The 18,333-nt window shown below is 54.0% G+C and overlaps 2 protein-coding genes across 8 annotated transcripts in view; both read right to left on the bottom strand.

Moving 5' to 3' along the window:
- The window catches only part of DCAF8 (DDB1 and CUL4 associated factor 8), a 37,074-nt gene extending 24,451 nt beyond the window's left edge, over positions 1-12,623 (bottom strand). Inside the window, exons 1-9 of the mRNA XM_060269390.1 lie at positions 12,481-12,623; positions 9,807-9,901; positions 9,080-9,245; positions 6,772-6,857; positions 5,863-6,024; positions 4,924-5,100; positions 4,778-4,822; positions 4,169-4,254; positions 1,266-1,518 (exon numbers count right to left, since the gene is read on the bottom strand). Of these exons, the coding sequence (XP_060125373.1) occupies positions 1,266-1,518; positions 4,169-4,254; positions 4,778-4,822; positions 4,924-5,100; positions 5,863-6,024; positions 6,772-6,857; positions 9,080-9,245; positions 9,807-9,901; positions 12,481-12,556 (1,146 nt within the window). The 5' untranslated portion in view covers positions 12,557-12,623. The remainder of the gene's footprint in view (positions 1-1,265; positions 1,519-4,168; positions 4,255-4,777; positions 4,823-4,923; positions 5,101-5,862; positions 6,025-6,771; positions 6,858-9,079; positions 9,246-9,806; positions 9,902-12,480) is intronic.
- A 1,782-nt stretch (positions 12,624-14,405) lies between these two features.
- Positions 14,406-18,333, bottom strand: part of ARHGEF11 (Rho guanine nucleotide exchange factor 11) — a 54,098-nt gene continuing 50,170 nt past the window's right edge. For 5 of the 7 annotated variants that reach the window (XM_060269834.1, XM_060269835.1, XM_060269832.1 and 2 more), the window contains 4 exons: positions 17,866-17,940; positions 16,369-16,661; positions 15,815-16,007; positions 14,406-15,663 (listed from right to left, as the gene is read on the bottom strand). In XM_060269834.1, the coding sequence (XP_060125817.1) occupies positions 15,617-15,663; positions 15,815-16,007; positions 16,369-16,661; positions 17,866-17,940 (608 nt within the window). In that variant the 3' untranslated portion in view covers positions 14,406-15,616. The remainder of the gene's footprint in view (positions 15,664-15,814; positions 16,008-16,368; positions 16,662-17,865; positions 17,941-18,333) is intronic. The other 2 variants (XM_060269831.1, XM_060269833.1) reach the window with 2 other exon arrangements.

Genomic DNA, 18,333 nt, shown 5'->3' with positions numbered 1-18,333 from the left:
AGCCTGACCTACCTCACAGGGTTGTTGTGAGGATAAAATGGGGGAGGAGAGGCCTTGAGCTCCTTGGGTGGAAGAAGGTGGGATAGAAATGTAATAAATAAGTGTATTTATGTAGGACATAAGTGTAATGAACTAATTAAAAAGATAAGATAGGAAAAAATAATATAAGCGGACTTAAGCTAAAGATAAATACAATTAAATATGGAAAGCTAAAAAGGTAAATATAAACCTATGATAAATATAGAGAAATGATAAATATAGCTGACAGAAAGATAAAATATAAATGGACAGCTTTAGCTAAAATGATAGAGATTAAATACAGGAAGATAAGTACAGATAAAGAAGACAGATGAATAGATAAACAGAAACTAACAGAGATAAACAGAGGGAGGTGGCATAGATAAACATAGATATCAGTGAATAAATATAGATATAAATACACAACAGAGATGAAACATAAACTGAGATAAAGTTAAGAGGACTGATGAAGAGAGACTGGCCCTGGCTTATTAGCAGAGATGTAGCTTTTTAGGCCCCACCTCATTTTGGCGACTGTAAGTGGCTGTATCCCGTTGTGTTTTAATTGTTGCGACCTTAAGGGCAAGTGAATAAGAATAGCGACCACGGATAACCACACGCGCCAACGGAGAGAAGGGGCAAATGCCAGGAAAAAACACAAGCCAGGGAAGAAGAAGCGAAGCAGAAACGGGGGCAAACGCAGAAGAGGCCCAAAGGAGCAGGAAAGGAAGGCAGAGAGAGGCAGGCGAAAGCCAGGCGCCCCGAGGAACCCCCAGGGCCACGCAGGGGGGGCACCTCCGACGCCTAGGGAAGAGAGATACGTATAAACGGGGGAGGCCCCTTTTCGACTTCCCCCGGCCTCTTCCCCCTCCTTTTTTGGGGGGGGGGGGCTCTTCATGAAAAACGCCTCTTCTCCTCCCCTGCCCGCTTCCTTCACCCAGGAGCGGCATTTTCTCAACCCATTTGGGGGGGAGGGTAAAAGGAGGCGGGGGGCAACACACCAACACACCAACAAACAAACAAACACAACAACCCTCCTCCTTTTTGCAGGGAATCTTCTATGGCGGGGGAGGGGGAGGGGCGCCCCCCCCGTTTTCTGCCCTTCCTTCCCTTCCCCCCCCCGCCTCAGGGGAGGCCCTGGTTCTTCTGGGGAGGGGTGTCCCGGTCCCCTCAGTCGCCCTCTGGGGGTGCTCTGGGCCTCCCACGGGGGGGGGGGGACAAGTGTTAGACACCCTCTCCCCCCTCACCTCTGGAGGCCGCTCCACCTCCCGCCTCCAGGCCGGGGGACCTCCGCCGCCACAACCTCCGGCGCCGCCATCGGGCCGCCCAGCCGCGGATGCTCCCCGGACGCCGCAAACCCCGAGGAGGGTTGTTGTTTTTTTCTTTCTGCGCTTTACGGTCCCCCCGGCGGCGACGACACTTTGCGACACTTCACAAGCCACCGACCCAAAAGGAGGCGGGGGAGGGAGGGAAGAGGAACACGCACGCGCAAGGGAAGTACTTCCGGGTTGGAAGGGGAGAAGCGCCGAGAGGAGCGCGCAGAAGGGCTCTCAGGGGGAGGGAAGGAGGGACATAGAGAGGCGCGCGCAGAGCGGCAGCTCCTCTTACAGAACACTGGCTGGGTAGGGACAAGAATCAAAATAAAAATATTTGGTCCTAATCAAGATCCTGCCCAGGTGTGGAATATTTGTTGTTTAGTCGTTTAGTTGTGTCTGACTTTTCGTGACCGCATGGACCAGAGCACGCCTGGCACTCCTGTCTTCCACTGCCTCTCGCAGTTTGGTCAAACTCATGTTCGTAGCTTCGAGAACACTGTCCAGCCATCTCGTCCTCTGTCGTTCCCTTCTCCTAGTGCCCTCAATCTTTCCCAACATCAGGGTCTTTTCCAGGGAGTCTTCTCAGGAGCCTCAGCTTCAGGATCTGTCCTTCCAGTGAGCACTCAGGGCTGATCATTAGCGGGTGCCATAGCAGAACCCAAATGTATTTTGCCTCTTTTTATTCATTTCAATGCAGTTACCTCTGCATTTACTAGAAATCATTTCATTCGGGTAGTTACAATCTAGGTTTTGTAATGTCCTTTCCCCCTCTTGCTAAATTCCCACCTGGTAAAGTTTGCTTAGTAACTTCAAATCGCCAATGAAATAGTATGTTGAAGTGAAAGGGTGATATTTACAACATGAGTATCCTTGTTATAGAAACGGGGGTTGGCTTTCATAGCCCAGCTCTCCATCAAAGGCCTTAGGATCCCTTGAGGTCTGCCATTGGTCAGAGGAATAGAGACAGGAATCAGGCAGAATCAGGACTGGCTGCTGAGCCTGACCCAAGGCATGCATAGTGTAGGGTGTGCCATGGGGCCGTGGCCCTGGGCACACAATTTTCAAGGGAGGCGTGAACCAGGTGCCCCCCTCCAGGTGCCCCTAGAGCGACCCAGCCTAGTGCTCCCCTCTGCCTGCTAAGGACTGTGTCAGCTGGCTGGGCTTCCCCCAGCGTGGGTGAGCAGTCAGATCAGCATGGCCCCGCTTTGCTCCAGTGGGTGGTGAGGTCCCTTCAGCAGTGTTGGTGACAATGGCTGAGCTGGTGCCCCCTGCCCGGTGCAGCCCCCGTCCCGCGTGCCTGCCTGCCCAGGCACTGGCAACTGACGCTAGGCTGCTGGCCTGATTCTTCTTGATCTGCTGCAACAGTCTCTTCTGAAGGGAGAAAAACTGTTCTCTATCCACTTTCTTCATGCCATGTATAACTTTGTAAACTTCTCTCATGTTGCCTCTTTCTTGCCTTTTCTCTAAACCAATAACTCCCAAGCACTGCATCCTTTCCTCCGAGGGGAGTCACTCTACCTCCTTGATCATATGAACGGTCCTTTTCTGAACCTTTTCTAGCTCTGCAACATCTACTTCAGAGGTGAGCCTAACGTCACCCAACTCTGAAAGCAGGGAGGGAAAGGAGGAGGGAATATTAGTCTCACACAAAACATGGTGTCTGGAGTAAGCCTCGACTACACACACACAGTGTTTCATCAAAAGAAAAAGCAGGCAAGCAAAAAGAGGTCCAGGATCAGCTCTTCCACCTTTATTTTTAATAATTATTCTTACATACACACATACACCCCCCTCCCTCTGAGGTTCTGCCAGTCTCAGGAAGGAGAGCAAACATAAACCCCAGAGCCCACCCCACCAGTCCTGGCAGGGATGAGGACGACATTACCCACCCGACTGGCCTCTCCTGGCTTTCTCTCTGGCCAAGCCCAAGTTCCCAGTGCCAAGATGGAGAGGCAGATCCCCCCTGGACCAAGAGAGGGGCAGTCTTAACCAGAGGGGCAGGGAGGGTTAGTATTAAAAAGCAGGAGTGGGAAGAGAGGGCACTCAGCAGCTGTTTGGGGAAGGGGCGTTTTCAATGTCCCCATTTAAATCAGTGCTTTCCGAAAATTGGCATCCCCATTGGGGTCAGGTGGGGCCGCTGGACACTCCCTCTTCTGCCCTGCCCAGTGTGGAGGGGATTCTGGTCCAGCGCCTACCACTTCTTGCGTGGCCCAAAACCGTCACAGAACTTCGAGGGAGCGGCACCGGCCAGCTTCCAAAAGTCAGCTTCCGAGGAACCCCAGGCAAAAAAAGTAGGACCTGCTGTTAGCGAGAACTGTAGGCCTAACACGGTGGCCCCTTGGCGGGTGCTGTCTCCTCTGACCCCTTAGCACCCCCGCCTGTCACCTGCCACCTGCCTGGCTCCCTCAAGAGTCAAGCAGGGGAGCAATTGACACACACAGCGGCTGAGCTCAATCTGTTAGTTGGTCCAGGGAAGGAGAGGGAAAGTGGGGGTGTCTCTTGCACCCCCACATACACACACACCCCAGGACCCCAGAGACGGCAGCAGCAGCAGCAGGCCATGTCCATTTACATCCCTTGAGACTTTCTGAAAGCCTCTAACTTGTATCATCCTATTTGGATTTTTTGTTATAAAGTTCCCCCGCACACATACAGAGACATATTAACACAGTCAGCCCAGCCCTTTTTAGGCACCTGGTGATTGAAGAAAACCAAAATAAAAGGAGGTGAGGGGGAAGAGACTCAGCCCCCCCCCAACCCCTGACACAGTAATGCTCTTCTGGGGACCCCTCTGCCGCATTCCTCCCCGTCCACTCGCTCTGTGGGGAGGAAGTCACATTATCTGGCACTGGTCTCCTCCTCCCGAGCTGGCTGTGTCTGGCAGATTCATTCCCTCTAGGTCGAAGTTCAGGCCAGGTGGCTGCAGGAGGAAGATGGAGAGAAGGGGGAGATTAGCTGGCATCCCTTGCATTGCAGGGGGTTGGACTAGATGACCCACAGGTGGCCCTCACAATTGTACGATTCTATGGAATATTTCCTGTTGTGCCGGAGGGCAGGACGTTAACCAACAAATTGCAAGAAAGGAGATTCTGACTAAACCTTAGGAAGAACTTTCTGAGAGCAAGAGCCGTTTGACATAGGAATGGGCCCTGTCTGAATGTTGGCTCTCCTTTGCAGGAGGTTTCCAAGCAGAAGTTTGTTGGCCACCTGACAGGGATGCTTTCGCTGTGATTCCAGGGGGCTGGACTAGATGGCCCTGGGGATCCCTTCCAACCCCACAATTCTTTGATTAGCTTGCAGGAAGGAAAGGCGTGGGCAGAATTAACAAGGGAGCTGTGGTCCAAGTACATCTGGAGGAAGAATGAAGGAAATGCAGGCAAAACAGGGGAGAAGGAGAGAGAAAGAGAGAAAATGGCCGCCACCTGCTCCCTGCCCAAACTCACCGATTCTCCCGCCAGTTCTTTGGGGGGGTGCCCGAGGTCTTGGAGCTGGAAGGCAGACAAAACAGGCAGTGGCATCAGCAAGGAAACCATGGCAGGGGGCTCAGTTTCCTGCCCCCCACACCCTCTCCCCCAGCCCCCCTACCCACCTGCTGCATGAGGTCCAGGACCACCTCAAAGCGGGCCTTGTGCTCTGTGTCCCCGTCGGTGGGCAGCTCGGCCTCAAACTGCTCGCAGATCCTCCCCATGATGCTGTGCTGCTCCTGGTACTTCTCGAACTGCTCCTGCGGCAGGGAGTCACGGTGGCTCTGCAGCCATTCCGGGTACTGGGGGAGGAAAGGAGGGGAGGTGGGCCAAGCTGCTCCTACATAGACGGTAGGAAGCCAGCCTTGGGCTCATCTTTTTCAGGACTGTCTCCACTAAGTGGCAGCAGAGGCTCTCCAGGGTTTCAGATGGGCATCTCTCAACCAGCCACACCTAGAGAACCTGGGCCCTTCCACTTGCTCTTTAGCACTGAGCGATGGCCCCTTTCCACTAAAAATGGAGCAGGTCCCCAGTGCTCATGGTTCTAGGTAAAGGTAAAGGGACCCCTGACCGTTAGGTCCAGTCGCGGACGACTCTGGGGTTGCGGTGCTCATCTCGCGTTATTGGCCGAGGGGGCCGGCATACAGCTTCCGGGTCATGTGGCCAGCATGACAAAGCCGCTTCTGGCGAACCAGAGCAGCACACGGAAACACCGTTTACCCTCCCGCCGGAGCGGTACCTATTTATCTACTTGCACTTTGACGTGCTTTCGAACTGCTAGGTTGGCAGGAGCTGGGACTGAGCAATGGGAGCTCACCCCGTCGCAGGGATTTGAACCGCCGACCTTCTGATCGGCAAGCCCTAGGCTCTGTGGTTTAACCCACAGCGCCACCCCCGTCCCTCATGGTTCTAAAGTTAGACCATAGAGCCCATCTACACTCCTCTCCCATTCCTGCTTAGGATGCCAGGGGCTGATCCTGGGACCTTCTGCATTCAAGGCAGGTGTTCTGCCACGAGCCACGTCCGTTCGCCCCCCTCCCCCGCTGTGTGCCCTTCCGCCTTACTTTCTCCGTGATCTCCTTCAGGGAGGGGTAGAGCACGTCTTTCGACAGGAGGTTCTGCATGATGCTTTGCATGATGGGCAGGAGGCTCCCTTCGCCGTCTCCTTCCTCCAAGCCGAGGCCTTCCATGGTCTTCGCAAGCTCTTCCTCAGAGACGCTGGAGTTCTGTGGGAGAAGGGGGCGGGGGAGAGCTGTTAATAAGGTGGGGCGAGGAAGCCAACATCTTCGCGGAAGGAAAAGGCAAGCGGTGGCCTCCAGCCCTGCCGGCTGTGTACTAAGCCCACTGCCAGAGGGTGCCCCATAGGAGGCAGGGATGGCCACCAAGTCGGATGGCTTTAAAAGAGGATCAGGCCTATCCATGGAGGAGGAGAGGGCCATTGAATGCTAGTGGCCAGTCAGGGTGCTTCCGATGGCCAGTTGCTGGAAACCCCTGGAGGGGAGAGGGCTCTTGTGCTCGGATCCTGCTCTGGCTGTTTCCCTTGGGGGCATCCCAGCATATATATTCTCAACAGTGGCCAGCTGGATGCCCCAAAGGAAATCCCCCAGGTGGGACCCTGAGCACAACAGCAGCTCTACAGTTCCCCACCACCTGTTATTCTTGCTCTTGGGCATGGAAGTTCTGCATAGAGAGCCTGGTCTTCTGGATCAGGCCAGCATCCCATCTGGTCCCAGACTCCTGTTCTCACAGCAGCCAACCCAATGCTCCAAAGGGAATCCTGCAAGCAGGCCTGAGTGCAAGAGAAGCAGCAGAGCTCTCCCCGCTTGCAGTGAGGGCAGCAACTGGGATTTGCTGCTTCTCACGCCCCGAACAGACGTTGACGAAACGGGGTCTGCAGAGTGGACCCGCCGCTGGAAATGCAGAGGAAGCGTTTAGGAGAAGCCAGGGAGGCAGGAAAGGGTTCAGGGGTTTACCTGGAGATCGTCTGCGTTCTTTGCCAAGCCGCTGAGCGTCTCTTTCAAGCAGGAGGTAAACTCCTGCTGGGAGCTGGAGTCACTTCCTGCAAGAAAGTGAGGGAGAAAGTGTTTAAGAGACCCTGGGAGAGGAAAATGCATTTTGTTTCCAAATGAAAAAAAAAATTATTTATTTATTTAGACCATTTCTGTACCAATTAATATGTTTTCTTAAATATTTAAATCTCTTAAGTGGTGTACGGAAACCTAAAGCAATGATTGACCACTTGAACGACAATTTTTACAAAAATATAAAGCCACACACACCTTTATATATGTGATTCCTTAGAAAGTTGAAGCAGTTTTAATCTGATCTGGTATTTTAACTTACATATGTTTTAAAGCACTGTTGTAATTTTTTTCTTGATTTTGCTGTTTTATTTTTTTCAGTAAATCACTTTGAGGCTGTTGTTTGTTTACACAATCAAGCAGTGTACAATTTTTATGAAATAAATAACCCAGCGCCAGTTCCTTCCGTTTCTGACACACCTGCCCTCTCGGCCTCTTGGTCTCACCCAGGAGCCTTAAACGGGATGCAACCTCACCGCTCCCCCTTTCTTTATTTTGAAAGGGCACCAGAAATCCTGCAACAGGAATTTGGAGATCCCAAGGGGCTGACACTCTCTTGAGGGAAGAGGGGGTTCCCACAAAACATCCATGAACTGCCATGGCCAGGGTAGCGATTCTGTGCTGGCTTGCCCTGATGCCCCCAAATCCATCCATTGGGAAAGTTGCTTGAAGTCAGGCAATGCCGCCATTCTGACTCAATGTCAGGAAGAACCTTCCAGGGGTGAGAGCCATTGGATAGTGGAGCAGGCGACCTCGGAAGGTGGCGGGCGAGATCCCTTTCACTGGCTGTTTTAAAACAGAGGCTGGATGGCCATTGTGCCAGGGAACCTTTAGCTGTGATTCCAACTATACAGTTATGCGATTCTACGTGTTGTAGCAACAACAACAGCAGCAGCAGCCGCTCCTTCATTGGAGGTTTTTAAGCAGAAGTTGGAAGCCCACACAGCATTTTCAAAGCAACACTAGTTTGAACTCACTCAGCTGAGGCTGCGGTTAGAAAATGCATGGATCTCTTTGGGGCGTTGCGGTATTTTTAGCTAACCAGTGGGAGTCCAGGTATATGTGTGTGTGTGTGTGTGTGTTTTGAAGAGCATTCTTTTCAAAGAGCCCCTTTCAAAGTGTCAGTTTTAACACATTTTTTTATTTAAAAACTGACATAGTGGCAAGATCTCTTGATTGATGTAAAGCATCATGAAAGTTGCTGGGTCTAATGTTTAGATGTAGGCCCCTTAGCTTTGCTTTACAAATGTGTGATGCTTAGGGTGGGTGGGAGAGCACCCCCTCGTTTATTTCGAGAAGCGTGGAAGTCTTCATTTTGTGAGTGTGTGTGAGTGTGGGCTGCTGTCCTCCAGAGGCGGTGGAACTGCACAACATTTTGGGGCGGTGTCTCATGGAATTGTGGAGTTGGAAGGGAGCCCCAGGGCTCATCTAGTCCAACCCCCTGCAATGCAGGAATTTCAGCTAATGCATCCCTGACAGATGGCCATCTAACCTCTGCTTAAAAACCTCCAAGGAAGGAGAGTCTGCCACCTTCCGAGGGAGACCGTTCCACCGTCGAGCAGCTCTTACTGTCAGAAAGTTCTTTCTGATATTTAGTCAGAATCTCCTTTCTTGTAACTTGGAGCCATGGGTGCGAGTCCTACCCTCCAGAGCAGGAGAAAACAAGCTGGCTCCATTTCCCATGTGATAGCCCTTAAGATACCGTATATTCCGGCGTATAAGACGACTGGGCGTATAAGACGACCCCCAACTTTTCCAGTTAAAATATAGAGTTTGGGATATACTTGCCGTATTAATAAAACGACCCGGCGTATAAGACGACTCCCGACTTTTGAAAAGATTTTCCTGGGTTAAAAAGTAGTCTTATACGGTATTTGTTCTGCAGGCTAAGCATCCCCAGCTCCCTCAACCATTCCTTGGTTTCCAGTCCCTTGACCATCTCAGTCACCCTCCTCTGCACACGCTCCAGCTTTTCAATATCCACCTCCAACAGAGGTGCCCAGAACTGGACACAGGACTCCAGGAGGGGTCTGACCAAGGCAGAATAAGCAGGACTATCCCTTCCCTTGATCTGGGCACTACTCTTCTCTTTCTATCAATGCCCAGCTGGAGGGACCCTGCCTGGCTTTCCCCTAAGAAGAGGGGCGAAGAAAGAGGAACTCAAGAAACTCTCTCCTCTCCCCAAAAGCCACTCGCTCACCGACTCTGCCTGCTGCTTCGGAGAGCTTCTGGAACTGCTCCACAAGGTGGGGTTCCTCCTCGGCCAACTCCTTCATGGCCTTCTCGAACTCGGCAGTGGCCTGGGAGGCCAGCTCGCTATCAAAGAGGTCCTGGAAGAACTTCTCCTGTGAGGCAAAGAGCGAATCCTGGGAGGAGACCAAGTGAAATGGGTGAGACGAGCAGGGGGGCTCAGCACCCCTTGGATTTAAACCGACAGGAAGCCCTGAGTCTTGCCACCAACCCACATTAATAGCCCACAAAACATTTGCCTAGGCAGCTGGCTAAGTCCAGGGCAAAAAGGAAAATAAATAAATCTGTTCTTAAGAACTTTCCTGTCCACTCGCCTGGAAACAAAACTCACTCGCCAGAGGAGAGCAAGGCTAGGAGCTTTTTAGGAGCTCAAATCAGCGCCACACTTGGCCCTCTCTGACATCCACACAAGTTCTCGTGTGGCCAAATGGGCCCATTTTACAGAGTGGGAACTGCAAATTGTTCTCAGGATCCAGCTGCGGATTCAAGAAGCTCTAGGCCATTTCAGCCATGGGGAGAAGTAGCAATGGGCAGTCAGAGGTCCTGTCCACCCCCTACCCCTGCCGAGCCAAGGCCACCAAGATCCATCTCACTGGGAGCAAGGGGCTGCCCTCTCTTCCCAAGCTGCCCCACACGTCCCCACATTCCGAGGTGGGCACTCAGGTTGCCTGCCCTACCTTGGCAGCATCGCCAGGCGATTTCTCAGAGACGGCGGCAGTTGAAGGGGGCGGCGGTGGGACTGGCTTGGCCTTATCAAAGTCATCGAGGGCACCTAGAGAGAGGGGGGGGGAGAGAAAGAAGAGTGATGATGCAAGGCAGCTGGGGGGGGCATTATTGAAACAGCCACCCACTCACGAGGGAGCGGACGTGAGCAGGTCTGCACCTCTCCTAAATCCAGAAGGCAAGAGAAGGGCTTCTGTGCTGGGGAGCCAGGGGTGGAATTCCCCCAAGGACAAGGCACTTTCTGGGGGCTTCCCACCACACAATGGTGCAGGAAGATCACCCCCCCCCCGTGTTTCCCCAAATGGGCGACACCACTCCCTGGGGTGCACTGTAATGATCCAGGTGGGCAGGAGCAGTCTTGGGTGCAATTAGGGAGGGGCTGTGTATAAAAGTAAGGGGGCGGTGGAAGAATAAAGAAAGAATAAAATTTCATCTGTTGCGTAATGACACTTACCGATGTAACATAAAGTCAGTGCAAAATAAAAAAATTCCTTCAGTAGCACCTTAAAGACCAACTAAGTTTATATTTTGGTATGAGCTTTCGTGTGCATGCACACTTCTTCAGATACACTGAAGATACACTGTGTATCTGAAGAAGTGTGCATGCACACGAAAGCTCATACCAACATATAAACTTAGTTGGTCTTTAAGGTGCTACTGAAGGAATTTTTTTATTTTGCTTCAACTCAGACCAACACGGCTACCTACCTGTAACTAGAAATAAAGTCAGTGGTTACTTTATTTTCCAAATGAATACACAAAATGCAAGTTATAATGGATCAGTGGCCAAGTTCGCCGAACGTTGCCACGTTTTAATAAATAACGTTATAATTTCAAGCTTCAAAGTGCCTAATTTACAACGTATTTCTTCACTACATTGTAGGATGTGGGTGGAAATATAGATACATAAAATAATTTGTCACTGCATCTCTGTCTGTTCGTTTAAAGAAGGCAGATTTCAGGGCCAAATCCGCTTCCAACCTACTCCTGAAAATGCCCAGTTCCTGAGCAGAGTCTCCTTTTCCAGACTCCACCTGGGAAGGAAGGAGCAAGTGCCAGGAGCTGTTGTGGGATCAGGGAACAGCGACACGGAGGCAAGGATCCTGCCCCTATGGAGCTCAAGGCAGATCCTGGCTCCTGTTTGCCTAACCAAAGTGGGGTTTTTTAAAGAACAGAAAGCCCAATCATTAAATTTAGCAGGGCTGCTAAATTACAGAAAGTCTGCCACCATCATCTCTGACATACTAAAGTCCTTATGAAAGGAGATAAAAGTTCAAAACAGTGAGGCAACTGACAGAAGAGAACCACCTCCACACTCTTGCCTCACCGAAGAGGATCGCTCCACATCAAGCGTTATGTCATTAAGTTGAGTAACATCAACAATCCGTGTTGAATAGGGGCAGGGGGCGCTGGGCGAGGTCCTGGGAGAGGCCAGGGTTCAAATCCTCCCACTCCGCCATGAAGTTCACCAGGTGTGACCACAAGGTTGTTGTGGGGAGTAAAGGGGAGTGGGGGGCAAGGCACGCCACCTTGAGCTCCTTGGAGGAAAGGTGGGTCTAAATGTATACCACAGCAAAATGTTGGCCCACAACCTGTTGCACATCGTATTTTACAAAGAAAGGGCAAGGCACAAATGTCAGAAAATACACGCCCAGATGGCATTGCGAGTGCCAGTTGCGAATGAGCCCCCCAGCCAGGAGGGTCACCTGCCGCCGCAGAGGAGCCTGAGTGCAGCCTCACCCCCCTGTGCCAGCCCATGCAGAAACCCTAGAATGGTAGAGTTGGAAGGGACCCCCAAGGGTCATCCAGCCCAGCCCCCTGCAATGCAGGAATCTCAGCTAAATCATACATGACCGATGGCCATCCAACCTGTGCTTAAACATCTCCAGGGGGAGTGCAGCATGTGGGGACAGGGAGGGGGGCAGTGTGTCCAGCGATGGGGGCTCTGTCCACTCAGCCGAGAGGGCATTTATTTTCATTTGGGGAGGCGGGGCAGCGTTTTCGACTCTACCTCTTCCTGCTGGGATACTATACAGTATAAGAGATCATCCCATGTGTACACACACCTATACAGGCTTCTAACCAGGGGCATATGAAGTGGGCAGGGGGGAGAAAGAGAGAAATAAGCAGCATATGGGGCAGCCCCTCTTAGGGAGAAATGTGGGGAGTCTCTTTAAACACTCCCGCAGCAAGGCTTCTCTTTGGGATGTGTGAACAGGGGAGGCATGTGCGGGGGGGGGAGTGAGCTCCCCTTTCAGATACTTGGGGGGGGTGGAGAATTGAGGAGGCAGAATCTCCCCCCACCCCCATTTACACGCAACTGCTCCTCCAAAGCAGCAGGGGAGGCCTCGCAGGCAGCAGCACCAAGGTCAAGGTCCTTTGCGGGGAGGCTGAGGAAATGCGGGGAGGGGGAGGCTCTCTTTCTACCTCCTCCCCCTCTTCATTGCAGGGGGGAGGCAGACACAGACCATTCTCATTGCACGGCCAGACACGGGTGTCGCGACCCTGGTCGTGTGAACGGGGGGTGGGAGGGAAGAGGGCAGCTTCGGGGTGGGGCTTGGGTCTGCGTGTGACTTGGAGGGGGGTCCCCCTCCACCACCCCCACCTCGGGGTCTCCCCTTTCCTTACTCTCGAGCAGCTCCTCCAGCTCCGCGTCCTGCTGCTGCTGCTGCGGCTGCTGCTCTTGCGGGGCGGGCGCCGCCATGTCTGCCGGGAGGGAGGCGGGGAAGCCGGGCAGGAAGCCTCGGCCTCCTCTCCTCCTCCTCGGGCGGAGCCAGCCGGAGCCTCGCCTTCCCTTCCGCCGGCCCTCCCTCCGCTCCTCCGTCGCAGCTCCGCCCTCCAGGATCGGGGCCCTTCCCCCTTCCGCTTCTCCAGGGCTACATCCAGCCAGCCCAATGGGATTACTCTGAGCAGGGCTTTGGGCCTGGAGAGCGCGTGCGCACACCCAGCCTGCAGCTTCTCAGGGCGAGCCAAAGTGGATGATTATACTGGGAAGGAATCGTAGTGTTTGGAAGGGACCCCCAAGGGTCATCTAGTCCAACCCCCTTCAACCGCGGGGGTCGCAGCTGAAGGATCCGCTTGGACCAAGAGGCACCCGGAGGGAGGGGCCCGTGTCTCCCCACGTTGCAAGGGGGTGTCTGGATGGGAAACACGCTTATTTGCAGTCAAGCCCGAGTTGGGGGAGGAGGGTCAAAACCTCCCAGGACTTGATCCCAGGGCTTCTTCGCTTTCTTCTTTCCTTGCCTTTCCTCTAAGGAGCTGGGGGAAGAAGTGGTAGCCACATTATATATTCCCAGCAGGGGCACCTTCCTCCTCCTCCTCCGGACAGCCCTTTGCCCAAGGCATCTTCATCACCACCTTCATCTTCATCACAACCAAGAGCTCAGGGAGAAGGGAGGGACTCCCCCCCAACCCGCCTTTGGGCACCTCCAGCTGTGTGCTTTTAGGGTCACCCCCTCTACCCCATTCCGCCGCTGCAAGTTGCTTCAAAAGTGTTTAAACTCCTGGTGGGGCGATGGAAGGAATCCTGATTGAAAACGCATTTGTTGTGGTTCCTTTTCGGCGCCCCACAACGCACCTCGCAGGCAGGGGGGATCCCTGCAGAGAGAGCACCCTGGAAGGCTGCTTTGGCAATGGGCAGCCCACCCTGCAGGGGTGGTGCTGCGTCCTTTGGAAAACAGGCGAGGGTGCTGCTCCCGCGCCCTCCGACAGCCAGCGGGGCTTCCTGCAGCCGCTGCCAAGGCTTGGTTGCCACGGCAAATGCGGCCTACTACTCAAGCCAAAGCCTGAGCCCAGTTTGGAGGGGGCTGCCCCGGGTCCCCTAGCTGCTGAGGCAAAGGGGGGGCCTGTCACCTGCTCCCCCCAAAGTGGGCACAGAGCCCCCAGGCTCCCTCCTCAAATCCTTCCCCTCCAGGGAGACCCTCTCACTTATCCCTTAGGACTCTTCCTAACAGCTCAGTACACCCACGTTGAGCCCCCTCCCTCAGTTAGGGACCCCACTCCCACCTCACATATCCTCAGTTGCCCAACGTGCATTTCCGGCCCCCGCCCTCTCACTGCAGTCCCATTGTACCCCATTGCACCCCCAACCCAGAACAACCCCTAGAGAAGAGCTCCCCCTTATATTGCTTGCCTCCCCACTTCACACTTGGAGCCAAAGGCAGTGGAGGGGAAGGGGGGGGTCCTGTTACTGTCCTTTCAGCTCTTTACCCGCTGGGATCCAGCTTCCTCCACTCCATTTTTGGTGAAAGGAAAAATCCGCACAGACGGGAGGTCAAATAATATTTTACTTTCCCCCAACTTTTCTTAAAAAACAAAAAACAAAAACCACAAACCTTTACCATTGAAAGGAAGAAAATAAAATTGGCTTTTAGCGGATTGAACAGCAAACAGTCTGGCATCTTTTTTTAAACATATATATATATCTATATATATATATCTATATATAATCTTCTATGCCTCATCCACCTGTTTCAGCGAGCGGGGGGGGGGGGGCGGATTTCCAGGGGTTGCAAGGGACTTGCAGCTGGAGCCAGGAAGGCCCACCAGGAATCTGCACGGCCCGGCTAGGCTGGGTTGGGGGGTGGCAAGCCTGAGAACTAAGAGGGTCGCCTGCCCTCTGCTTCAGCCCAAACCCCTCCTGCACCGTGGCAAAGTCAGACTGGCCACGGGAGGAAAGAGGCTCCTCCGGGCGACTGGGGAGAGAGGCAGATTGTCATAGCACCAGCAGGCGCCCCCTCCCCAAATAAAACGGCATGAGGACCCAATTTGCAAGGCAGGCGGCCGACCTTGGCGTCACCACACCACAGCCCAGCCCTCTCCCACCTCTCACGAAGAAAGTGCCAGAGCGGAAGACAGCGATGCTTGTGGGGTGGAGGGCAGCCACTCTGCCCTGAGAGGGTTTGGGGTGGGGGCGCAGGGGAGGGAGGGAGGCCGTCGCCTGCCTGATCCCTTTGGGCTGCCATGGCTCTGAGAGTTGCAGTGGTCTTTGCTGCCCCCCACCCCCACCAACCCAGTCTGGGCTACAGGGGCCATGGGCCTTCTCCATCTTCTAGATATCCATCAGGGTATGGAGGCATAGCTTTAAAAAAAAAAACCCAACAACTTTTTCATATATTTACAATAACTCAATGCATATACATACATATTTATATCAAATAAGGTCTGGAAGCAGCTGGGACCTCTCTCCAGTGGGGGCGGGATCTTCCACACCATGGAGAGAAAAACAAAATAAACAAAATGGAAAAAGTGCAATTATACAGAATATATTTCCAGCTTTCATATACATTGGAAAAGCCAGTCTGTGGGGTGCATATGCAGGTGTGCATATGTACACGATTGATTCAGCCGGGGGGGGGGGGAGCAAATGGAGGCTACCCCCTACCCAAAATGGAAGAGACATGCAGGCAGAGAGAGAGAGAAGCGGGGGGCTCTCTCCATCTTAAGCCCCCCCCTCAAATAAAACCCCTCCGGGAGCTTGGCTGTCCATCCTGGGAAGCCCCTGACGGGGAGAACTCCACAGATAGTCTTTTTTTCAGGGTTCAAATTAATCCAGCATGTGCTTCCCAGGGATTCCAGTTTGTCTTCTGCTCCATCACAGGTTTTGCTGCTTTTTACGTTGGCTGCTACAGGACCCCGACCGCCTCCTCAGTTCAACCCAGAGACCTCGAAAGTGGGCAGGGAAGAGGAGGGAGCAGTGATCTGCCCGTGAGCGAGTCCGCCTGCCTGCCTGCCTTCAGTCCATCCAGTTGCAAAATGCCCCTTCCTAAAGGGTCACCTCCCGGGGGCTGTCTTCAGAAAGGGAGATCTGGCCTGGAAGGGAGAGAGAAGCGGGGGGAGGGGCACTTAAGAACTGCCAAGCACAGCAGGAGTATCTCCCCCTGGTCGCGGAGCCCCCAATCTCCTCCAGGTGGAGAGAGGTGTCTGCAACAAAAGGGGAGGGGAAAAACGGGGTGCTTCTTACCAAAGGCAGCTGCTGCCTCCCCCGGAGATTGTGGGAAGGGCAGAAGGTCCTCACTGCTGGCTCTGGAGACTCGGCGGCTGTCAGGCAGTGGCTGGCTCAGCTCCGGTGGCACGCAGCCCACTGGCGTGGAGCTGTCTGTAGTAGAGCTGCCGCTCAGGGACTGCAGCAGTTCCTGGTGGGCCTTTTCAACATCCTACAAGAGAAGGACCCCAAACCGAGAGAGGGGAAGGGGCCATTAGGGATGCCTGAGAAGAAGGCCCACTGGGCTTATTCGATTACATGTTCCACGTCTTTCCCCCCATGAGGTCCTCAGTTGGGGCAGGGGGCTCTTTTTCAGCCCAAGGGCGACATGACTGGCAAGGCTAGAGACCACCCTCTGTATCAGCTTTGATGCTCCCCCCGTCCCAATGCACATAGGATTCATTCGCCCAGCCCATTTCAACCCATTGCCCTGTCTCTCACAACAGAGGCCACATGCAGGTGGCTGAAAGCTTTCCTGCTGGTGATAGAGCACCAAGGGTTTCCTTCCCACCCCCCAAACCCCACCCTCTCACCTTTAGCCTGGTGAGCTTCAGGGAAAGCTGCTCTATTGTCTGGAAGATGACGTCCACATCCCGGACCACTTGGTTGGAGGGGGAGAGATCTGGGGCAGCGGGCGGGCTTTCCAGGTGGCCAAGCCAACCTGTTGCTGGGCTCTCCTTGGCACGGTGCCACTTGTGTGGCGGCCTGGCAGGAGGGGAGCTCTTTGGTGGGCTGGAAAGACAGACTGGCTCCACGGGGCTGGGGCTCCTGGCGTCCGGCTGGCATTCCTCGGGACCCGCCGGCAAGCTCACGTAGAAGTAGTTCCCTGGGGGCAGGGAGATGGAGGGGAGCCTTAGTTGGAGGGAGACATGGAGGCACAGAGCAGATAAGGGAGGGGGAGAAAAGAGAAGGAATGCCCACACTGGGGAAGAGCCACCATGGAGGGCAGGCAGAGAGCACCTGCTTTGCATGCAGAAGGTCCCAGGTTCAATCCCTGGCAGTATCTCTGAGTAAGGCAGGGAAAGATTCCCTGCCTGAAACTCTGGGGAAACATGGCGGTTCATGTGAACCAGTAGCCTGACTCGGTGTAAGGCAGCTTCCTATTTAAATCACCCCCTCTGGACTGAAATCTTACATTTGTTTTAGAGAAGGAGCTGCCACAATCTGAGTTGTAAGGGGACCTGCTTAGAGTGCAGAAGGCCCCAGGGCCGCTCCCTAGCCAACATCTCCATGAAGAGTTGCAGGCTGTCTCAGTTCTGAAACCCTGGAGAGCCATTGCTGCCAGCCAGTGTGGGCAACACTGAGCTTGATGGACCCCGCAGGTGTGCCTTGGCCAAGAATCGCTGCCCCCCCCATCCCATACAGAGAAGCAAAGGCCAGCGGGAAGAAGGTTGAAGGACCTTCCACACATATCAGCCCAGCCACAGTGCCTGTGTCTGACTTCAGAGGGATAGGAAGGGGGAGGGGGAGGCTGCACTTGCAGAAATGGGGCTGGTGGGGGGAGGACAGAGGGTGGAAGTGACAGGTGGAATTGGGCTGGGGGACTTAGTGGGATCTGCCTTTGGAAGGATGTAAAAGAAGTGGGAAATGGCTAGGACGTTCTGCTGCTTTTGGTACACGCAAAGTTGTGACACGCAAATACTGAATAAACAAAGGCGTCAGTTCAATACTGGTAGTATAAGGAAAGTGTTGGGGATCCTGTCAGGCAGGGATTCGGGGGGTTGGGGGAGTTTGGAGTGTTGATGGCAAGTGAGGATTGGCTGGCAGTATGAATGTTGAGTGATGGGTGCCAGTTGGGAGTTGGTGGCAGTTGGGAGTTTAGGTGGAGCCGGGTGTTCAGAGAGAGAGAGAGAGAGAGAGAGAGAGAGAGATCTGAGAAAGAGATCCTGCCAGACCACAGTCCCACAGGGGCCGAGCAGGGCCTCCCTGCACATTGCGGCCACCCCCCAGACACACACGCGGCCCCAGGATCCCCTCCATCTCCCCATGCCCTTCCCGTCACCAGGCAGGGGAAGAAGGGCTTTCTTTACCATCCTCATGAGCTGCGCCTCCAGCCTGGCTGCCGTCTGTCAAAGGCAAAGCACCGTTAGTTCCCTCCACCTCTGCTGCGCAAGAGGAGACACCAGGGGTGGGGGGCGGGGGAAGAGAGAGGGGGGGGAGAGAAGCGTGATCAAAACCTTGAATCACAGGAAGTGCCCAGAACCCAACAGAGAACACCCAGGAGGAAGTGCCAAGATGGGAGGGCCGGGGTGGGGTGGGGGGAATAAGAGAAACCTAGGAGTCAAGCGCATGCAGGTTAAAGCTAAGAGAGGTAAGAGCAAGCTGCACCCAGGAAGGAGAGGAGAAAGGAGGCCATGATCCGCAGGCCCCCTGATCCCAGCCCCATCACCCTTTTGCGATGTCTTCCTGCACGCTGCTGGTTCAGGGGCAGGGAGGTTGGTTACTCTGCAGCCTCTCAGGCTCTTGGCGGATGGATTTTCCCTAGTCTTCGCTTCTAC

The sequence above is a fragment of the Zootoca vivipara genome, chromosome 17, assembly GCF_963506605.1.
Source record: "Zootoca vivipara chromosome 17, rZooViv1.1, whole genome shotgun sequence".
Taxonomy (NCBI): Eukaryota; Metazoa; Chordata; class Lepidosauria; order Squamata; family Lacertidae; genus Zootoca; species Zootoca vivipara.
This window is presented reverse-complemented; position numbering and strand designations above follow the sequence as displayed.